The 19,401-nt window shown below is 42.4% G+C and overlaps 2 protein-coding genes across 2 annotated transcripts in view; one reads left to right on the top strand and one right to left on the bottom strand.

Moving 5' to 3' along the window:
• The window catches only part of TNNI3K (TNNI3 interacting kinase), a 305,113-nt gene that overhangs the window by 8,665 nt on the left and 277,047 nt on the right, over window positions 1-19,401 (bottom strand).
• Window positions 1,448-15,631, top strand: LRRC53 (leucine rich repeat containing 53). Its single transcript, XM_075540083.1, has 4 exons — window positions 1,448-1,535; window positions 4,439-5,254; window positions 10,067-10,552; window positions 13,350-15,631. The coding sequence occupies exons 1-4, from the start codon at window positions 1,448-1,450 to the stop codon at window positions 15,629-15,631; spliced, it is 3,672 nt and encodes a 1,223-aa protein (XP_075396198.1).

Here is a 19,401-nt window from a genome sequence, read left to right as displayed (position 1 = left end):
GGAGACTAAAAATCATAGTCAAACTACTGAAACTCAAAAATAAATAGGAAGCCTGTAGATGAGAGCAGTGAGAAAAACAAGAAAGATTTCAAAATATAAAAACTTGGATAACTTCTAATTCCTCATAAGGAACAATGGAAATAGAAGAATGTGAAGCAACATCTTTAGAGTGTGAAAGGAAAAAACGTCTCAGATCAGCAAAAGTAACCTTTAAGAAAGAAGGTACAATACTAGGAGGATTTTCAACAGTAGATCCCCCACAGCAGAAAGTCCGATAGGAAAAGGAACTTTGATGGCTTGTTACCTACTCCAAGCATTCGTTTCCTTGACCTCCAGTTGGCTTGCAGAATGAGGAGAATGAAGTGAGAGAGGGTGCATCTGAAAGAGCTAGAAACTGCAGTGTAATTTACAAAGTACGGTGATTTCTCATGGTTAATTCCCATTGACTCCAGTTTGATCCAGGACCAATCCGAGTTTTACAGAGCAGAACTGCTCCATAGGGTTTGCATGGCTGTAGATATCCTGACCTTTGAGGACAGGGCACTGCTAGGTGGGCTTGAACAGCCACCTGGTAGGTGAATTAAAAAACACACACACCCAAAATTTACTTACATTGAAAGACGCAAATTAACTGCCTTCGAGTTAGTTCCAATTCGCAGAGCCACTGCATAGAGTTGCAGAGACTGCAAACCTTTCTGGGAGCAGCAGCTTCGTCGCTCTCACACAGAGCCACTGGTGGGTTTGAACTGCTGACCCAGTGATTGAACACCCCAACGCCTAACCCACAGTGCTACCAAGACACCTTTTATGTGACTAATTATGCATCAACCAATGTGTGAAGTGCAAAACCACTAGCTTCTCCTTGGGAGAAAGACTGGGCTTTCTCCTCCTTAAAGAGTTATCTGTGACCTCACAGGGGGAGTGCTGCTCGGTCTAACAGGGTGCTGAGTCACATGCGTGAATTGGTGTCAGTACGTTTGGAGTCAACCATTCATACCCCCCCCCCCCCCCCCCGTGTACTTACTTGTTTGACAAGTCAAAAGTCATACTAATTTGCATTTATGGTCAGTCCATTCAACTCTGTGAATTAAAGGCTTAGCAGTTTATCGAGGCATCCTGGTGACACAATAGTTCAAGTTCTAGACTGCTAACTGAAGCCGTCATTGCCTCTGTGGGGAGAAAGACCCACTGATCGGCTTCCACAGAGATTCCAGCCTAGAACAGCCTGTAGGGGAAGTTCTGCAAGGTCCTTGGAGGCAACCAGCAGTTAGTACCAACTTGATGGCGTACAGCAAACATAAACACAACCGCAGGCATTTTCACAGCAGAAATCACCAACATGCATCCTGAGCTGAGTGCGCTGACGTCACGCAAACAAATGCCGGCATGATGATACACACGGCCTTCCATTCTCCTTTCAGGTGGGCAGCTCGTACTCCTGGCGATCATGTTTCCATTGGCGGCGGCCTGCCCTGCAACCTGCGCGGTGTGCGCTGCAGAGATAACCTTCTGCCATCAGCTAACCTACATCGTAGGTAATAGACCAAGTCATTCTAAATACAGCGTTCGGTTTATCTGGCGAATTTGTTGTCATGCTTTGTATTGAAATGGCTGTTCTCTGGACTCAGCCTGAAGGAAGCAAACTTTAAAAAAGCAAAGCTTTTCACAGCAAGGGAAGACTATTAATAGCACTTTGTTTTCCTGCTCCTAGATCTTGTCAAAGCTATGCTAAAGCATGTGAAAGGACTGTGGTGCTTCAAAAGCTATACTACTGCACACGCACACAACCATTTCATGCAGCTAAACACTCTCAAAGAGGGGGGGAAATGATGGCCTCAATTATATTTTGCTTATATTCTGCGCAAACTTGAACTCCGCCGCAAGCTGGAAGACTATGAATGGATCAGAAACCTGAACTGCAATTGCTCAGCGTTAGTAAGATTAAATGATGTACCAGTGAAACAAATTATTATCAAAGTGCATCTAATTTTGAAAGTCTAGCCTTTTTTTACTGGTGGTAAATGAGCTGTACAGATGCGAACAAGATACTCTGCCTGTGTTCATTACATATTGCTTGCTTAAGTCAATAATTTAATAAGACACCTTATTAACAAATTTGAGAATGTGATTTACATCCTGATATCCAAGAAGCAATAAACAAACTATAAACTCTGCCAACAGAACTTTTCAGAAAAAAGTATGAGTTAAGGAATTGTTCATTTCATTTCTGAAGTTTATTGGCGCTATGAGAATTAGGAAGGAGACATCATAGCCTCTAAGACAAGGGAGAGAATGTCACAAGACTAGTTGATAGCTACCCTTTTCTAGTAAGATTGAGCACTCTAGCAGACCAGTCTCTGACTCTCAAACATGGATTTCTGAGCTTCACAACATTCATTCTGATTAGCTGATGTCTGTAGGAGACTAATATTGCTTGTCTATATTCCTGAATCTCTTTAATTTGCTTCTCATTTACAGGCTACTAAACTTGTAAAGTTAGATTTCATCAGCACAGAGAAGCAAACGGAGGGCTTGTGCGTGGAGCTTCAGTCAGGTGATAGCCAAGAAGCAATCCACAGAAACAATACCTGCTTCCCCAGAGGGGAGCGGTCCTTAAGAGAGTGTGCTAGACGACTGCTCTTGCTGTGTTTCCAACTCCCAACTCCTTTCTATGCAATAGGAGGAAACGCTGCCCCATCCTTCCTGGTCCTCACAAGCATTCCACTCTTTGAGTTCATTGTTGCAACTACTGTATCAATCCATCCCATTGAGGCTCCTCCCTCTCCTTTTGAAACCATCTAGTTTACCAAGCACGATACCCTTCGCCCCAAAACAAAATTCACTTATTCCATAGCAAAGGCTATGAAAAGATGACCAAAGTGTAATGCTCACCAGGAGTAATAAAATTCTAATAGCCAATTAAGAAATATCTTAAAATTGCCCATTTCACGTTTGCGCCACGTGGAAGGAAACCAGGTTGCTCCATTCGGCTCCAACTGCTAATCAAAAGGTCAGTGATTCAAACAGTCACTCCGTGGAAGAAAAATGGATCTGCATCTGTAAAATTCATGGCTTCAGAAGTGCTCCACAGGGTTGCTAGGACTTGGAACTGGCTCTTTGGAAGTGACTTTTGTTTTGGTTTAGTGCTGATTGGATGAGAGAGGTCAATCCTTCTGAAAGAAAACCCAAACCCACTGCCATCCATCTATTCCAATTCACAGTGACCATATGGAACTGAGTAAAAGGCGGTACATATCGACAGAATCAAACTGCTTCACCTTTCTCCCAGGGAATAGAATGGGGATGATGGGTTTGAATTGCCAACCTATCAGCCAGCCGCTCAATGTTTAACTGACTACTCCTCTGGAGCTCTTTACTGCTTCCAAAATAGGGTACTCTGAAAATCCTTTGCCTTTTAGTTAAAGCACACACACACACACACACACACACACACACACACACACAGAACCCTCTTTGTTTCCGAGATGCAGTCTAAATTTCATAAGGGATTTGCGATCTACTTCCCGCTCACAGGTGATCTAATGTCACCTGTAGACTTCCCAAGGGCAATGGACTCTGCCATCCGTAAGACACTGCCACTGGCAGTCAAAACAATTTTAGCATGATAAAGATGAGTGGCAATAATTCCTGATTATAATCCGTCTTTATTGAGTTAAAAATGCTTTGATTTCTAATGACAGAGCAGCGATAGCTCTGAGGTGATTATAGTAGAGGGATTTAGCAGTTGGAAGCCCGGAGTACCACCTGTCATCACATGATGGACTTCATTGGAGGGAACAGATATGCGGCAGGAGGCCAGGATGGCCCCGGCTATAATGAGAACCCACTGACATAGTGTTGGATTGTCAGGAGAGAATAGAGATTCTGACCAACGCTCAGCCTGGAGCTGAAAAGCACAAACCACTCTTCCTTCACACTCCCCACACCTCAGCCTACACCTTTACATTTGGGAGAAAAGATGATTGACTCTTAGCTTTCATATACACGGCGAGTGGAAAAATGGTTTGCTCAGGCTCATGCTTGGCTCTTGGGCGAGTCGTCCCGGGGCAGCAAGCCTAGAAGAGGTCAGTCTACAGTTCTAAAAAAGGAAGCTTGAAAATCCATCTTCACAGTACCATTAATAAAATGATGATCATCCCAAACAATGAACTAACTTTGACATTTAGAAGAACAGATGGGTTTTTGTTTCTCAAACAAACATGTCACAGTACAAAGAGAATATCAAAATCCATCATGATGATAAATAACTGGCTTCCTCTTAAATTCAGAAATAAGAGCATCATTTTCATTTTGTTGATTGCCGTGGTCCAAGCGAGATGATTTCTCAGAGGGTATTGATGATCTCTGCGCTCCACTGTCCCCCACCCCCACACTCCTGTGTGTTCTGCTCCTTAGTCTGTGCTTTTGTTCTCCACAGCAGCTCCCGTGACCACGAGGGTTTTAATCATCACGGATGGCTACCTCTCCTCTATAGACAGCGCGAATCTGTCCCTCCTGGCTAACCTTGCCCTGCTTTCCTTGAGCAGGAATGGCATCAAGGGCATGCGGGAGGACGCCCTGCATGGCCTCACCAAGCTGCAGACACTGTTACTGGAATACAACCACATCGCCAGCCCTTCACTCCCCGATCACACCTTCAGCAAACTCCACGGCCTCCAGGTTCTGGGGCTTAGCAATAATGCTCTGAGCACCTTGCGAGGGTCCTGGTTTCAACACACCAGGGCCCTGACCCGGCTCCAATTAGATGGGAATCAGATTAGTAATCTGACAGACAGTTCTTTCGGGGACACACACCTCACCAGTCTCAGATACCTGGATTTGTCTAACAATTTTATTTCCTACATTGGGAAAAATGCCTTCTGGCCCCTGCCCCAACTACAGGAAGTGGACCTTTCCCGAAACAGGCTGGCCCACATCCCGGATGTGTTCACGCCCTTGAAGCAGCTAATCCACCTGAGTTTAGATAAGAACCAGTGGAACTGCACTTGTGACCTGCAGCCCCTCGCCCGGTTTTTAAGAGGCTTCATGAACTCCTCAGCTCGCACGCTCAGGAATGCCAAGGACCTGACTTGTCAGCTGCCCCCTACCGCAGTGCTGCCTGCAAAGAGTGTGCTGGGGCTGTCTGAGGCCAACTGCGATTCCAAAGCTCCCAACCTCACGCTAGTCTTCAAGGACAGAAGCCCCGTTCATCCAGGGCGGGACGTGACCTTGCTGACTGTCCTGGGCTTTGCAGGTATGCCGGTAAGACGTGTGCCCTCCTCCTCTCCCCCTGGCTTGTACTGATCCCTCCATACAATGCCTCGCTTAGGCAACAGGGGACATTTTCCAGGGTTTGTAGGAGAAGTTATCAGTGGATGTGGGAGGATGGCAGCTGATTTGGAAAGGCTAGTACTTTCTAATGCAGGGAAGGGCTCTGACCAGAATTCCTGAGCTCTAGTCCTTGTATAAGAAGCCCTGGTGCCACATTGTGTAAGCGTGCATCGAGTGAGGGGTTGGTGCTTTCAATCCCCCACAGCTGATCAACAGGCGAAAAATGTGATGGCTCACTTCCATAAAGATTACAGCCTGGGAAGCCCTGTGGGGCCGGGCTACCGTCTAAGAGAGAACGGGCTCACTGGTGTCCAGTCGCCGGGACCACCACCCGTATCGTAGGAACTCTCTAGGGTAGTGACGAGTGGCGGACGTAGGAGCGCATCAAAGCTGAGAAGCCAGGGTTCCAAAACTGGTTCCAGGACTAATTTGAGATATTTTGAATCTGTGCTATAATATTATTCCACAGCATGTTTCTAGGGTGGTCATTGAAAATCAGATGTTACTTTCTGACAATTATGCATAAAATCAGAATACATGGAGACCTGCACTGGGTCTAGAGCAGTGTTTCCCAAAGCGGCTGATACTGGCCTGCTGCGGGGCTCTAGAATGATCTGAGGGTGAGGGTGGTGCTCAAGGAGATGCCTCCACTTTATCAGGCATGGCGGTCTACTGAACAGAAGTTCTTAATGGCAAGGGGTTGCTGACTAACTTTTTTTCCAGATAAAGGGGCAGCATACAGTCATTGAACTCCTCGGAACGTGAACCAAGTCACCAGGATACATTGTTTTCCAAACCATGTGACATTGGCTTTTATGTGACCAATATAAAAGCGATAGGGAAATACACTATTTTCCTCTTTCAAATGCTTCTTGAAGTACACATTCTAAAGGATAATTAATAGATATTCCATCATAAACACATACACATGTCCATGTAAGCCATAGGTTGCCAGTTCAAGTAGGTTTGGGAAATGTTGGACTAAACAAAGTGAACAAGGATTACTTACTTTAGCCATTCTTGTAGACTTTCATTTATAATAGGCATTATTAATCTCCCAGAGGAAGACATAATGTAGAACATTTCTTCAACATATTTGAGCACGAACCCTTTCTTATTCCTACAGGGCCTTATTGAACTAGTGCTCTGTAGGACATCGTGTTGGAGGTATTACAATATGGTAATCATTTTCTTTTCCCACTAGAGATAAATCACTCCTACTCAAAGGGATACTAACAATCATATTCCATGAATTTATAACTAATAAGTGGCTATTTGGCACCAAATGTTAGTGTCTTTTCATGTCAGGTCCTGTGGCCTGGTGGATAAAAGAGTGTTTTTATGAAACTATAACATGTTTCCAATACATAGACGAAAGCCTATCACTAATTTTCCCTTTTCCTCTGTTTTTCCAATACAGAAGGATTGCTAGAACATTTTTTTAAATAGCAATTATGCTCATGGCAATGAAATGTTAACCATCTTCTTAATAGCACATTCAGCCTATTGACAAGCTTCATCTGCTGCTTTTGCGCTCTGCATGAAAGGAAGGTAACCATACCTGACTGGTAATTGGATTCAGATACATTTCCAGCATCAGCAGCAGAAGAGTTAGTGGTTCCTTGCTGTTTCGACACAATTAGAGAAGAGAATTTATCTTTTAATCAGATCATGCTTGCTCTCATTCCAATGGCTGATGATGTGCCTATAAAAAGCAAGGGTCTTTTTTTTTAGCCCCACTTTATTCTTTGGTTTAGAAACTACATCTGCCAAATAAAGAAATCTCCTAGCTTTTGTTTGTTTGTTTGTTTTCGCTAAAAGTTGAATCTTCCAGGATTCAATAAAATCAAACAATCATTATCATAAACTAAAGCAGTTTCTTATTGATCCCTACTACATTGAAGCATTGTGTCAAGTGCATCACATGTGCTATCTCATTAACCTCTGAAGACTATTAATTGTGCATATTTTACAGAAGAAGTAAAACAAGACTCACAGAAGTCAGAAAAGTTATGTAAGAAAAATATCATAATGAGGCTTTGAATCCTAATTTTCTCACTCCAGGGGCAAAAAAGATAGTGAGTGTGTTTAAAATTATATTATTTTTATACAGTTCGTGTTTGGAAGAACTCAAACATGAGAATATGATCTGCTATCACTCTTTAAAATCATTGTGGCTTCGATAAAGATTAAATTATTTCAAAATACTGTAGCACTTTCCAAGAACGTATTGTTGTTCAATGTATTGAAATGGTTTATACTATCTCAGGATCTGGTAAGCAATACAAAGATTGGAATTGTTAATCAAAAACTGCTGGGGTTTTTTTTTTGCTTAATCTTCATATTTGATGGGAAATATGGAACAAGTATGCCTCTTTTTTTTTTCAAAATACTAAGTTTTCACTGAATTTGCCCCAAGGGAAAGGACACAGCATAATGAATCCATGGAGAGGAACCTCGAATGGAGGATCATAGGCCTCACTGCCCTCGTGTCCAGCAGAGACACTGAATCTGTGGACCTGACTCGCTCAACGACACAGGGCAGGTGCCGGGCGGAGCTGGGCTTAGAACACAAATCTTTCACAAGCAACAGTGAACAAGCTTTCCTGTAAGATTAGACCACCCAACAATCTTAATTGTCAGAACTTACTTTTCTTCCTTTAGAATGTCCAGTAAGCATTTCATGAACATCTCTCTGTGCCTAAGAGCACAACACACCGTGATGCTGAACAAGCCTAAGGGGTCCCTTTCCTCACCAGGTGTAATTCTAATGGTGGGGAAGACAACCAGTTAACCACAATGAAAGCAAGGCTGTAATAATGCTATGATAAATGCTGTGAAAAGAAAAAGAGCATGATTGTGGTAGGGATATGACTCATATCACTTTGGGTTGGATATCTAGGGTTTTCAGATGCTGAGATATAAAAATTTGAAATAAGAACATATTATACTTAACACCTTACTTTGAGAAATACTACCTTTTATACACTTATTCAGAGGACAAACTATATACCCATCAATTCAAAAAAACCCAAACCCACTACCATTGAGTTGATTCTGACTTGTAATGACCCTATAGGACAGGGTGGAAGTGCGCCCGTCATTTCTGAAAATGTGACTCTGATGGGAACATCTTTCTCCTTCAGTAAAGCCGGTGGTCTCTAACTGATGACTGAAGTGATCAGGCAGAGGCGTAGCCACTAGGTCACCACGGCTCCTTACATACACACATAGAGCATGACATGCAGTACTAGGCATTCAATCATTTTAACACAAGAGTTCATAGAAGAAAGTGATCTTTATAGGATAGAAAAAGCAGCAAAAGTGTCAAGAGCATTTAAGGTTATTGATGTTTTTAAAAATTGTTTATTTTTAACAACTTTATTGACATACCATTCACATATCATACGTTTCATTAGTCCAATCCCATTCATAAGAGTAGTACGACCATCACTACAACTATGCCAGGACATTGTTCTGCTTTGTAGTTATTGTTGCTAGCCTACTCTATCATAGCCTTGTGAATCTATTAATCCAGCTGTCACTATAGGTTACCTAATCCAGATCTCACAAACAGAAAAACAGACAAGTTCAAGAAAAATACAAAAGTCCCCAATCAACAGCATAATGAAACAGAGGAAAACATCAATCAAAAACAAAACAGAAAAAACGAAAGATGGGAGCAATAATGCACTGAATCAAGAGGTAAATCAATTACCAAGTGTCACATTTTGACATACTAGAGCTGTGATGATCCACCCTACAATGTACTCTGTCCTATCACATCGCCTTTCCCACAGTCGTAGTCAGAGGAGAATCCAGTCACCAGAGACTGAGCTCGAGAGGAGGACTCCACCAGTGGGCTTTGGGTTTTCATTGTCATCCACGGCCTTCTGCAAACTGGGTGTTCAGAATGTAAGCAATAAGTATCATTCCCTCCTTTGGGTTTGGATTTTACACAGGGATAGGAGGATGGAATATAAGCATCACTAAGAGTGTATATAAACACTTAGGAGTGGGAAGAGTCTCAAATACAATGCTTGCATGTGAATAAAAATGACATCATAATGTACTATGTACATAGGGGTCATCACTGTGAGTCAGAACCAATGGGTGGTGCTCAACACCGCCAAAGCCATGACAAATGGCGCTAGAAAGGGAGGTCACAACCCGATGATCCCGATGCCTGATCTCCATAGAGTTTGCATTCCATGCCACATAGAAGGCAAACAAGTACATAAGGTCATGGGGGCGTTTAAGATGATTTAATTATGCCAATGGCAGGTAGTATCAGCTGTTCTATTTGTGGAAGAGATTGAGGCACATGAGAATTTCAGGATCTTCACTAAATATAGTCTTATTTTATTGATTATTTGGCCAGTGAATAGAAAATTGGGAATTGAACTGCTCCCCGATAGAAAATAATGAATGCAAGAATTACTGTCCGTTATCCTAAATACAAATACTCCCTTTTTCCCCTACCAATGGGATACCAGATAATGGTGTTTTTTATAATTTCTAAGGTATGCAAAAAAACAATCAAAATTGGAAAAGAGGAGAATGTCAATGAAATAGCCTCTATCTGCTCTTATATGTTTCCACATGGTGAAGAGCTTGCCGCCCCTTCTGGTGCCCTTACGGACTTTAACCTTTGCATGTGCGGTTCTCACACCCTGTTGGTGCTTTACGTTTCTCCTAGGATGTTCTCTTTTAATGGTCTTTCTATTTGCCACAGGAGCTGTCGGTCTTACCTGCCTAGGTTTAGTTGTATTTAACTGGAAATTCCGAAAAGGCAAAGCCAAGGAGCACACATCAGAAAACCTTTGTTGCAGAACCTTCGGTGAATCCCTGTGTGTTCGCGAAGCAAGAAATCCCTGCACTAAGGGGTACTGCAACTGCCACTTACCTCAGGAGAACGAGCGCAAGGTCATGTCCATTGTGGGGGCCAGAAAGGAAATGCCAAGTTTACAGGGAAACAGCCATCAGACAACATTGGCCCCTGAGTCCACAGCCCTTGATGGATCATTTAGAAACCTGAAACGGAAGGACTGGGGGGCAGACACTACTTTCTTTTCCCTTGATGGCAGATGGCTGCAGCCAGGATGGACAGGGCCACTTGGAGAGATGGCAGCTTTTAATGATGCAGACTTGCTTACAAGATTCTGTCCAAAGCCTGGGGAAATCCAGCCACAAGACCTGTCACACCGTGCACGAACAAGAGGTAAGTCCGTCATGGTTTCCAACACCCTGCTCTATGTCATCCCTCAGATAGAAGTTTCATGTTGTAAAGTCTCCACCTGGAAAGACCTCCGAAATCAGTGGAGCACCAGTTTCCTCTTCTTCCACAGAGACTAGACGTGTGTGTGTGTGTGTGTGTGTGTGTGTGACCTTGGATGAATAGTTGATGGTGTGTCCACATCACCATGAGCTGAGAATACATTTCATACCTCCTGGGAAGTGAATTATATAATCCCACAGCTACCAATGCTATAAAAAATGAAAAAGAAAAAGAAAGAAACCTTTTACACTAACAACCGTGCTGTATCGATTTATGGGAGGGTGAGTACCGGCTTCCCTCGCAACAGCCTTTGTGCTCGAATGCCAATTCTGCAGTAAGCAACCTTCCCAGCGCATGACACGTTAGAAGAATGGGCCTTCCAATACTAGTGATTCATTTCAGGAATGATGTCAGGAAACACACTTTGCTTGCTGAGCTGTCAGGGATGATAACTTCCCAGTCCAGGGAAAGTCAAGACTTAATTCATTGTCCCATGTTGGTAGCCAAGTGAATCTGGCCATGACATCTACCCACTGTACATGGGCGATGTCAATATTTAGGTGAAGGCAATGAATTAAACGTCTTCCTTTTTCTTTCTGAATAATAAGGCGCTGCTTGCGGGCTCGGCAGTGAACACTTTGATGGCTGCTCTGTAAAGAGGTTCCTGTCATTTATTTGAATTGGTTTCCAACAAGCAGAGCTTTCCCTCGGAATATGAATGGCAGCGATGCTGCACCAAGAAATTCTTACCAGAGAGATCGAGCCCGAAGGATGAATTTGGGGACAATTGGATGAGAATGAGCCCATATGTTATTTTCACGTGAAGCATCAGGCAGGATGTGAATTTATGCCACTGCAGTCCCCAGACTCCAGTTCTTACCAGTTCCTGGGGACTGATGATTTGACTCACGCGAGCTATAGCCGCGTAAGGAAACATCTGCCACGGGAGTCTGATCACATTGGCTTTACTTTATAAAAGGATAAACATTTAACCTTTAAATCGGATCAAGCCTTAGGCAGATGTTTCATTGGGAGCCTAGTGTACTGAAGGGAATATAGTCAAGGTAGTCTCTTGAAACATTTAAAACCCAGCCCCTTAGTTCACACAGAGATACCTGGTTTGTTTTATCAGATACAGGATTTTTTTTTTTCAAAGCAACAATTGAAATTCTACTAAATGTTAGTGCTGGAAAGGACAAGTGTTTGAGGAGAAAACAGTTGAGACCACATCTGCTTCAGAATAGAAGTCAATAAGGAAACCATACACTCTGATGAAGTCTTCTAACCTGGAAACACTGAATAATAGGATTTCAAGGGTAGAGGGGACTTTAGAGATGATTTATTTAGTAGTTCTTAATATTTATCTTTGAGTCACAGATCTCTTTAGAGCATCTGATGAAGGTGACATTTCCCCCCGAATAATTTAGATACCCATCTGACGTTTTCGTCTACTTTACCTCCTGAGACCCAGAGAGTAAGTGGTTTCTCTGGAGTCATTCAGAAAAGTAATGACAGATTTTATAGTAGATTTAGGCACCAGTTGGGATTTAATTCACCTCGTTCTTTCCTTAGGGAATAGAAATATTTCATTTTTGCTCTAGATAAAATAAACAATTTTATGAAAGAAGAGAAAATGAACCCCCCAAATGGAATTAATTGTGTCGCGGCTAAGGGCATGGGACTTCATATTTAAGTCTTGGCCATGTAATTCAGATGCCATGCACACAAAAGCAAAAGAAGACACCATGCCTTTAAGCCCACTCAAACTCACAGTGAACCTGTAGAGTGTTTCCAAAGTTATAAATCTTTAAGGAAACAGATAGCCTCATCTTTCTTCCTTGGCACTGCTGGTGGGCCTGATCTACTAACCTTGCAACTAGCAGGCCTATAGCTTATCTAAGAGCATCCTCAGAGTTCCTTAGCTGTCATGTGATGGGGGAAAATACAAACTCTCTAACTTTATTTTTCAATTAAAAATGATAAAGTGATATACTTGTCCAATGAATCAGATCTCTTATGAATATTAAATGAGAGAATATTAAGTTTACATATTTAATACAGTATCTGGCTGCTGGTGTTTGTGTAATAAATGGTGAGTAGTATTGCTATTTTAATCAATTATATGATTTAACCTGTACTTTTAATGTTATATTACAATGTACCACTTAGAAGCCTCAGGCAGAGATTGCTATAACACAGGCCATATTCTGCAATGCCTACTTATCTACCAAATATTTAATGAATGGTGTATTAAAATGGCGAGAATAGAACAGATATGATCACTGTCTTCATAGAGATATTAGTATCAGAAAAGCAAAAACATACTTTCATGTGTTGTGCTTACTCTTCATTTGAAATCTGCACACTATCCAATATTGCATCCATGTTTTTCCTAACATTGAGTAATAAATGAGGAATGAACACAAAAATAAATTTACTACCACTGCTTGAAAGATATTTGGATAATGGACATATTTAAAGATAACCAAATCAAAAATTAATCTACAAATGTGCAGCTATGAGTAATGTTTTCATTTCTAATTTCACAACTTTTAGATCTGCATTGCAATTGACAAAAATATGGCCGTAGATAATTCATTGAAAACATACCACGCTGCTAAATATCCTTTGTAGTTGGGTTAAAAAAATAGAAAATACTCAGCAATTTCCACAATCAGAAAAGTGTCTTTCTAAACATCTGTTGGTCAAGTGCTAAATTCCTGTATTTATTGTTCCTCAGATATCAGCAGTGACACATTCGGCAGAAGACATGCAACATCTGCTTCAGCCTTGGCAAGAGGAAGTCTTGAAAAACATTTCACAAATGAATCATGGCAGTTTCCAATAGAACAAGGAGACAATGGCTTACAACCTCACAGGCAGAGGCGTTTCATTGTGAGCTCATCATCCAAGCCTTGCAAGCCCGAGGGACACTATGTACAAAAGATCGTACAAAAACATAGATCAAAATATGATGGACCTTGTGGACAGTTCAAACGGAGCAGGCCTGGGCATTTTCAGCCAAGCACTTCTCTTCTCTGTAGATACGTGTCCTGTGATCAATTTCAAGATTCTGTGAAAGAAAAGATGCCACACCATAGAAACAGCTCAAAGCTTGAGAAACAGCAAATCCAAATTAACAGTGCAATAGAAAAATTCCTTATGAGCGAGGACCCGATGGAAAGATCAGAGCTATCAATGAAAGCTAAGAAAACAGGTGTCCCCAAGGAGGTGAGCTTCCATGACCCCGAGTTCGTAGAAACAAATAAGTCGGTGATGTCACCGGGAGTAGCAACCTACAGGAATCAGCAGAAATATCAGAGTAACCTACCGACCATCCTGGGTCTCCACAAATGTGGCCAGCCTTGGGTGAGAACAACGAGAGAACACAGGGTTACCAATCAACAGCTTCTGAAAAGGAAGCCAATCAAGAGGTCAAAGTTCAAAGGGAAAATCACAGGACAAAATGTACGCACAAAATTACATTTGCATGCGTTTAGAAATGTGAGAGTCCATCCAGAAAAGCCTTTCCCAGAACTTTCCAGCAAGTGCCAACATACCTTGTTACCTACTAAGAATCTATGCAAAGCTTCTGAGAAAGAAATCAAAGTAAACCCCGAGTCCTCTGCAGATCACCCCCGACAGCCAGACAGGAACACGCATGTCAGACTCCCTCTAAAGAGGCTGTCTCTCAAACATGGGCCCAAGCAGACACCATCTTGCAAAAGAAACACAACAGATGCATTTCTGCTCAGTTCCAATAATGTGTCTGTAGTCCCTCAGGACTCTGACGAAGGTAGGTGTCGTCTCAATGGTCAGATTTCAGATGGCGATCCCTCCCCACCCATCATCGCTGAGCACAGGCATTCACGTGCCCATTTCACAAACGAGCAGGTGCAGGGTGCAAGGCCCAGGGCACTGGAGGCTCCTGGTCAAGTCCCCACTCCTTGGGAAAGCACGGGCGGCGATGTTTTACCATCCTGCTCTTTCGGGAGGGGTACCGACAAAGGGCCTCCAGACTTCCCTGAGCACATGGCTCAGGAAACATCAAAGACTATTGAGGGTGGCAAGATGAACCAGTTTGCTTTGTCCCCAAAGAATCATTCACATCGTTCAAGTGTCCAAGAGACTGAAGCCTCCCACCAAGAGTACACTTCAGATCAAAATCAAGCTCCACAACAGGGAGAGCAAATGCAGAGTCACGCCCAACTTGGAAACCAGGAGAAAACACTGGCGACAGAAAGCTCCACCTCACATCATGTCACAGAAAGCCACATGAGGGATGAAGAAAGAAATAGTGAGGGACAAGGCCTTCCTCAGTCAGAGACCCAGGATCCTTCTTTCATTCCCCACAGGCAATCTGAGAGCCATCTTAAAGCCAGGGAGACAGATCCTACTCCGTACCGGTATAGACTAGAGATGCCCACGGACATCAGTCCTCCTCTGCGTAACCAAGCCACTTGGCCTTGGACCCAGACTAGTGACGACGGAACCGGCAGTAGAACTGCACTGCCCAGAGAGGACAGCACCAACAGAGCCGCGGTGATCAAAGTAGTCGAGGAAGAAGAGGACAAAGTGCTTTATGAAAGCAAGACAAATTCCCCAGTGGTCCCTCAGACCACACAAGTGACCTCACAGCACACCGCAAAAGAAAAGCAGAAAGCTCGGGGACATGGCAACCGGGACAAACATTTATTAGACAATTCAGATCCTGTCAAGGCAAGTATTCCTGGAAAGGATTCGAGCTTCATGAGCACTCCTGAGAATGAAAATCACCTGTCTGGTAGTGAACTAGATCTTCAAATGAACAACAATGCGTGTGATTTGAGTAAAGTTAAAAATATTCAACCAGATAACGTGAACAGTGTGCATACAGAAAGTGAAACGACAGTGGACAAGCAGGAGGCACGCTCCCCCTTACCAGCTTTAAAAGGCGTCAGTTTTGAGGCAGAAAATGAGGGGCCTCTAATTCCTAGCAGAACAGACGAAGCTGAAAACTCTGTCCCACACCCTGTCCTATAGCCACCATCTGCTGACTATAATAATACGTCACCGTCAGAGCAGAACAAAGTGAACAGAGTCACTCAAAGAAGAATCATTTTCTACTTTAGCTTTCTCCAAAAGCACACTCCAACAGCTACAGATGCATTGTATTGGAGGGAAATTGCTCAGTCATTTTTTGCTATCAATGAAATAAAAGTACATAGTGAACCCTAATACAAAAATCAAAGACGGAGTCACAAGATATGTTTGACACAATTAACCGAGGGTGCTTCTTTGCCTAGGCCTGACACAGCAAGGAAACGTTACAAAACACCTTTAACGAATGATAGATTTAATAAAGAAAAAATGTTCTTGAACACATTTACTCATGTTGTTTATTTCATGGAAGTTACTATTCACATTTCAATTAGTGGTGATATAATACTGCTTTCTATGCAGCTGAGCACACATATATATTTGTATTTATACCTGCTATCTTTTCCTATCTATTGTATAAAACAAAAATTGAGTCTTGCTTGCTAACCATAGCCCAGCGGATGTGCATGTGAGTATATTTCATTCAGTTGCAACTGTTTCAGTGACAAGTATCCTAGCTCTCAAGTAGAAATCTTTACAACCTGTTAAGGATTTAAAACCTGTTAAGGGTTTCTGGATAGTAGGTTGATATAAAATCTGCAATCTCTTTAAAATCCACTAGATGGAGAGCTCAGCTTCAATCATTTTAAAAGATGAACAGACTGCCAGCTTTAAGATCAACACAATGGATTCTGAACAAAAAGGAATTTTAATTCGCTTTATTGCAGTTGTTATTAATTTAAGATTTTGAAATTAAACAGCTCATTAGCATGTGAGTTTTCAAGGGGTGATCTTTTGAGTTCAGCAAGCCACTATTGTTTGGTGGGTGCTTTCCTCTGGCAGAAGAATTACATGTACTTATAAACATTAGGTTTAAAAGTAAACTCAGAATAAACATCTGTCTTTCAAAGTCACATATATTTGAAAAATAAAATTATATGCAGACTTTTTGTATTATTGATTGATATACCAGTATATCAATATGGTGAAAGCAGACCTTCAGGATATAAAACATAATATTATAATGTTTATCTTTCCTGGTAGGAGGAAGGAAGGTTATGGAGCCAACAAACATCCTATTGCCTTACCTCTATTTTAGTCTCCATCCAGATACATTTATAACTTCACTGGACATTGTTACATGGCTTTTTAAGAAGTCTGTGGAATAGATTAAATATATATGCTTATATGCCTCACCTAGCCTCTGTTTCTTTTCCTGTTCGGAATGGCCAGCAAGTGAGACCACTGTCTTCTTTTGAGAGTCTCTAACCTTCTCACCCTGCTCCCTTTGCTCCCTGGATTCAAAACTTTTTTCTTTGAACTCCAGGTTCTTCCTCTGTTTCTGATAGACCTCTCTGCACAAGCTTCACTCCCTGGCCATCTGTCTGCCTCTCCTGATCTCGCTTGCATTTTTTGAGCACCTTTAAGGTGAAAAGCATATCAAAGCCTACTCTTACACCCTAAGTTTATTCTATTCTAATTGACAGCTCCACTCGGCCCTATAGACCAGCCCAGTAACATTTTTTTCTCAGCAGCTATCTTTTCTATTCATTTTTTAAAATTTCCCTCTGCACTTGCACCTTATTGCACAGCCTGTAGCTTTGTTCTCTCCTCCAACTGCAAACAATGTCCGTATTCCAAGGGTCTAATGGGTCCTCTGGTCTACGGTCTCTGACACTCACTAGTCAGTGATGACAATTCTCCTAAACTCTTTCCTCTCTTTCATTTCTGCAATCTAGTCTCCCCTCCTCCCCCCCCCCCCGCCCTTTTAGTTGAAATGGTTCTTAGCTTTACCCTTAACTCTGCATCCCCATGGTAACCATTGTATTTCTCTCCTTGTCGTCAACTGGATTCCTGCAAACTGCAGCCCCAGCTGCTTGCTCTCACTCCCTGTCCTTTGCTTTAGTGCCAGCCCTCTGGTTCTGTCCTAACTGTCCATACAGCACTTGAGGTGCATATTGAAACACACCACCACTGGCTCCATCCCAGAGATTTCCATGCAGTGGAATTGTGATGTTAGTGGGTTCTCTTCAGTTGGTTCTGACTCAGTGACCCTATACCATAAACTAGAATGAACTGTTAGCGCATGGGGTTTTCCAGGTTTATGGGAGCAAATTGCCCAGCGTTTTCTCTTGCAGAGAGTGGTAGGTTTCAACCTCTGATTTTACTGTTAGCAGCCAAGGGGGTAACCATTCCATCACCCCCTCCCTCCACATATATAACACACACCGAATCTTCAGTTAATGAAATACTTTGGAACAATCTAGAACTTGTAGTTTGCAGCCCGCATATGAAGAAGACAATGTCCTGTGAGCCCAATGTACCACCCCCAACCAAACCCACTGCTGTAGACCGATTCGTTTATAGTGACTCTTTATAGATTTTCCAAGATTTTCAGTTTTCCTGGGAACCAAGAGATTCATATGTCCATGGAGTGTCTCGTGAGTTTTCACTGCTGACCTTGTAGTGACCAACCCAATGCCTAATGGACAACAATACCAGGGCTCTGGGAGGTGACCCTTAGGGTCTACCTTATTATAGAACTGGCTTGAATTTTTAAAGTGATAAATCCTTCCTAACAAACTCTGATGAATCCTCTTTCTCTCCTGAGTTACTTTTATCATACCCCTGCTGAGCCCAAATGCTGCTAAGCTAAGAGATCACAAACGTTCTTTTTCTATATATATAATACAAACTTTCAATTCCCTAAAGGCTACCTCCAAATTTCCCATCCTAGTTTCCCAGACTTTTCAACATTTGACCCCATCCACCTACCAGAACTCTTTCCCACATCTTATTGTTTTCTGGTAAGCATCCCCCAACTCCAGCAGGCTGACTTTTTTTACTATCCTCTGTCTGTTTTATCTGTCAGGTCTTTCCTGAAAAGAAACACTTAAGAGATAATATATGCTTCATATTCAAGAAGTAAGGCCATGACAGACAAGCAAAAAAGAATAAATCATAAAGTTGATAATCTAGAAAGTGAAGGTCAAAATAGCATGAAGGTCATACCTTAGACATAAAGAAGCACTTGTTTCAAATGATGCAATCCTAAAAATTAACCTCTCGGTGGCTGAAATGTTTCAAGATTGAATGTCTTTGTTATTTATCTTTTCTGTGAACCAGTCTGCCCACCTTCTCTGCTTAGACTCATGTTCTCTCATGTCAACTCTCTTCAGTCCGAAACTTCTGTGCATCCTCTCTTAGCTCAAGTGTCACTTCCTGTAGAAAGTTTTCTCTGATCTACACTCTTTGTCCCCCAACCTGCTCTAACTGCTTTAGTAGACACTCTTATTGACTTGTCTTCTCCTTGAGAGATCTGGCTTCCGGTGGTAACTCTAGAAACATTAATGTTCTCCATTCAATCAGTTTCCATCAGCTCAGTAGTCCCTGAATTCCAGTGACAGCCACGCCTCACTTTAGAACTCCAGCTCCCCAAAGGGGTAGATAGTAGAAACTCAGGTAATTATTGAAGAAAAAAGTGAAAATTAGGCCTCCGCTTCCCTTTTCCTACATCACTTAGCTCACTCATGTGGTGATGACCTGATTGGCTTCATAGAGCCGACTCAGGCTTACCTCGTACCAAGACAGCTGTCTTTTCTGAGACTTTGCTCTCCTGATATGCTTTCCCCCACTGCTCTCTCCAAGTCCTCCCCCGTAGCTCAGACAACGTCCTGAGAGGATCTCTACCACACAGAAAACTTTTCCACTAA

The sequence above is a fragment of the Tenrec ecaudatus genome, chromosome 1, assembly GCF_050624435.1.
Source record: "Tenrec ecaudatus isolate mTenEca1 chromosome 1, mTenEca1.hap1, whole genome shotgun sequence".
NCBI lineage: Eukaryota > Metazoa > Chordata > Mammalia > Afrosoricida > Tenrecidae > Tenrec > Tenrec ecaudatus.
The sequence above is the reverse complement of the archived record's forward strand: the minus strand, read 5'-3'. Positions and strand labels throughout refer to the sequence as shown.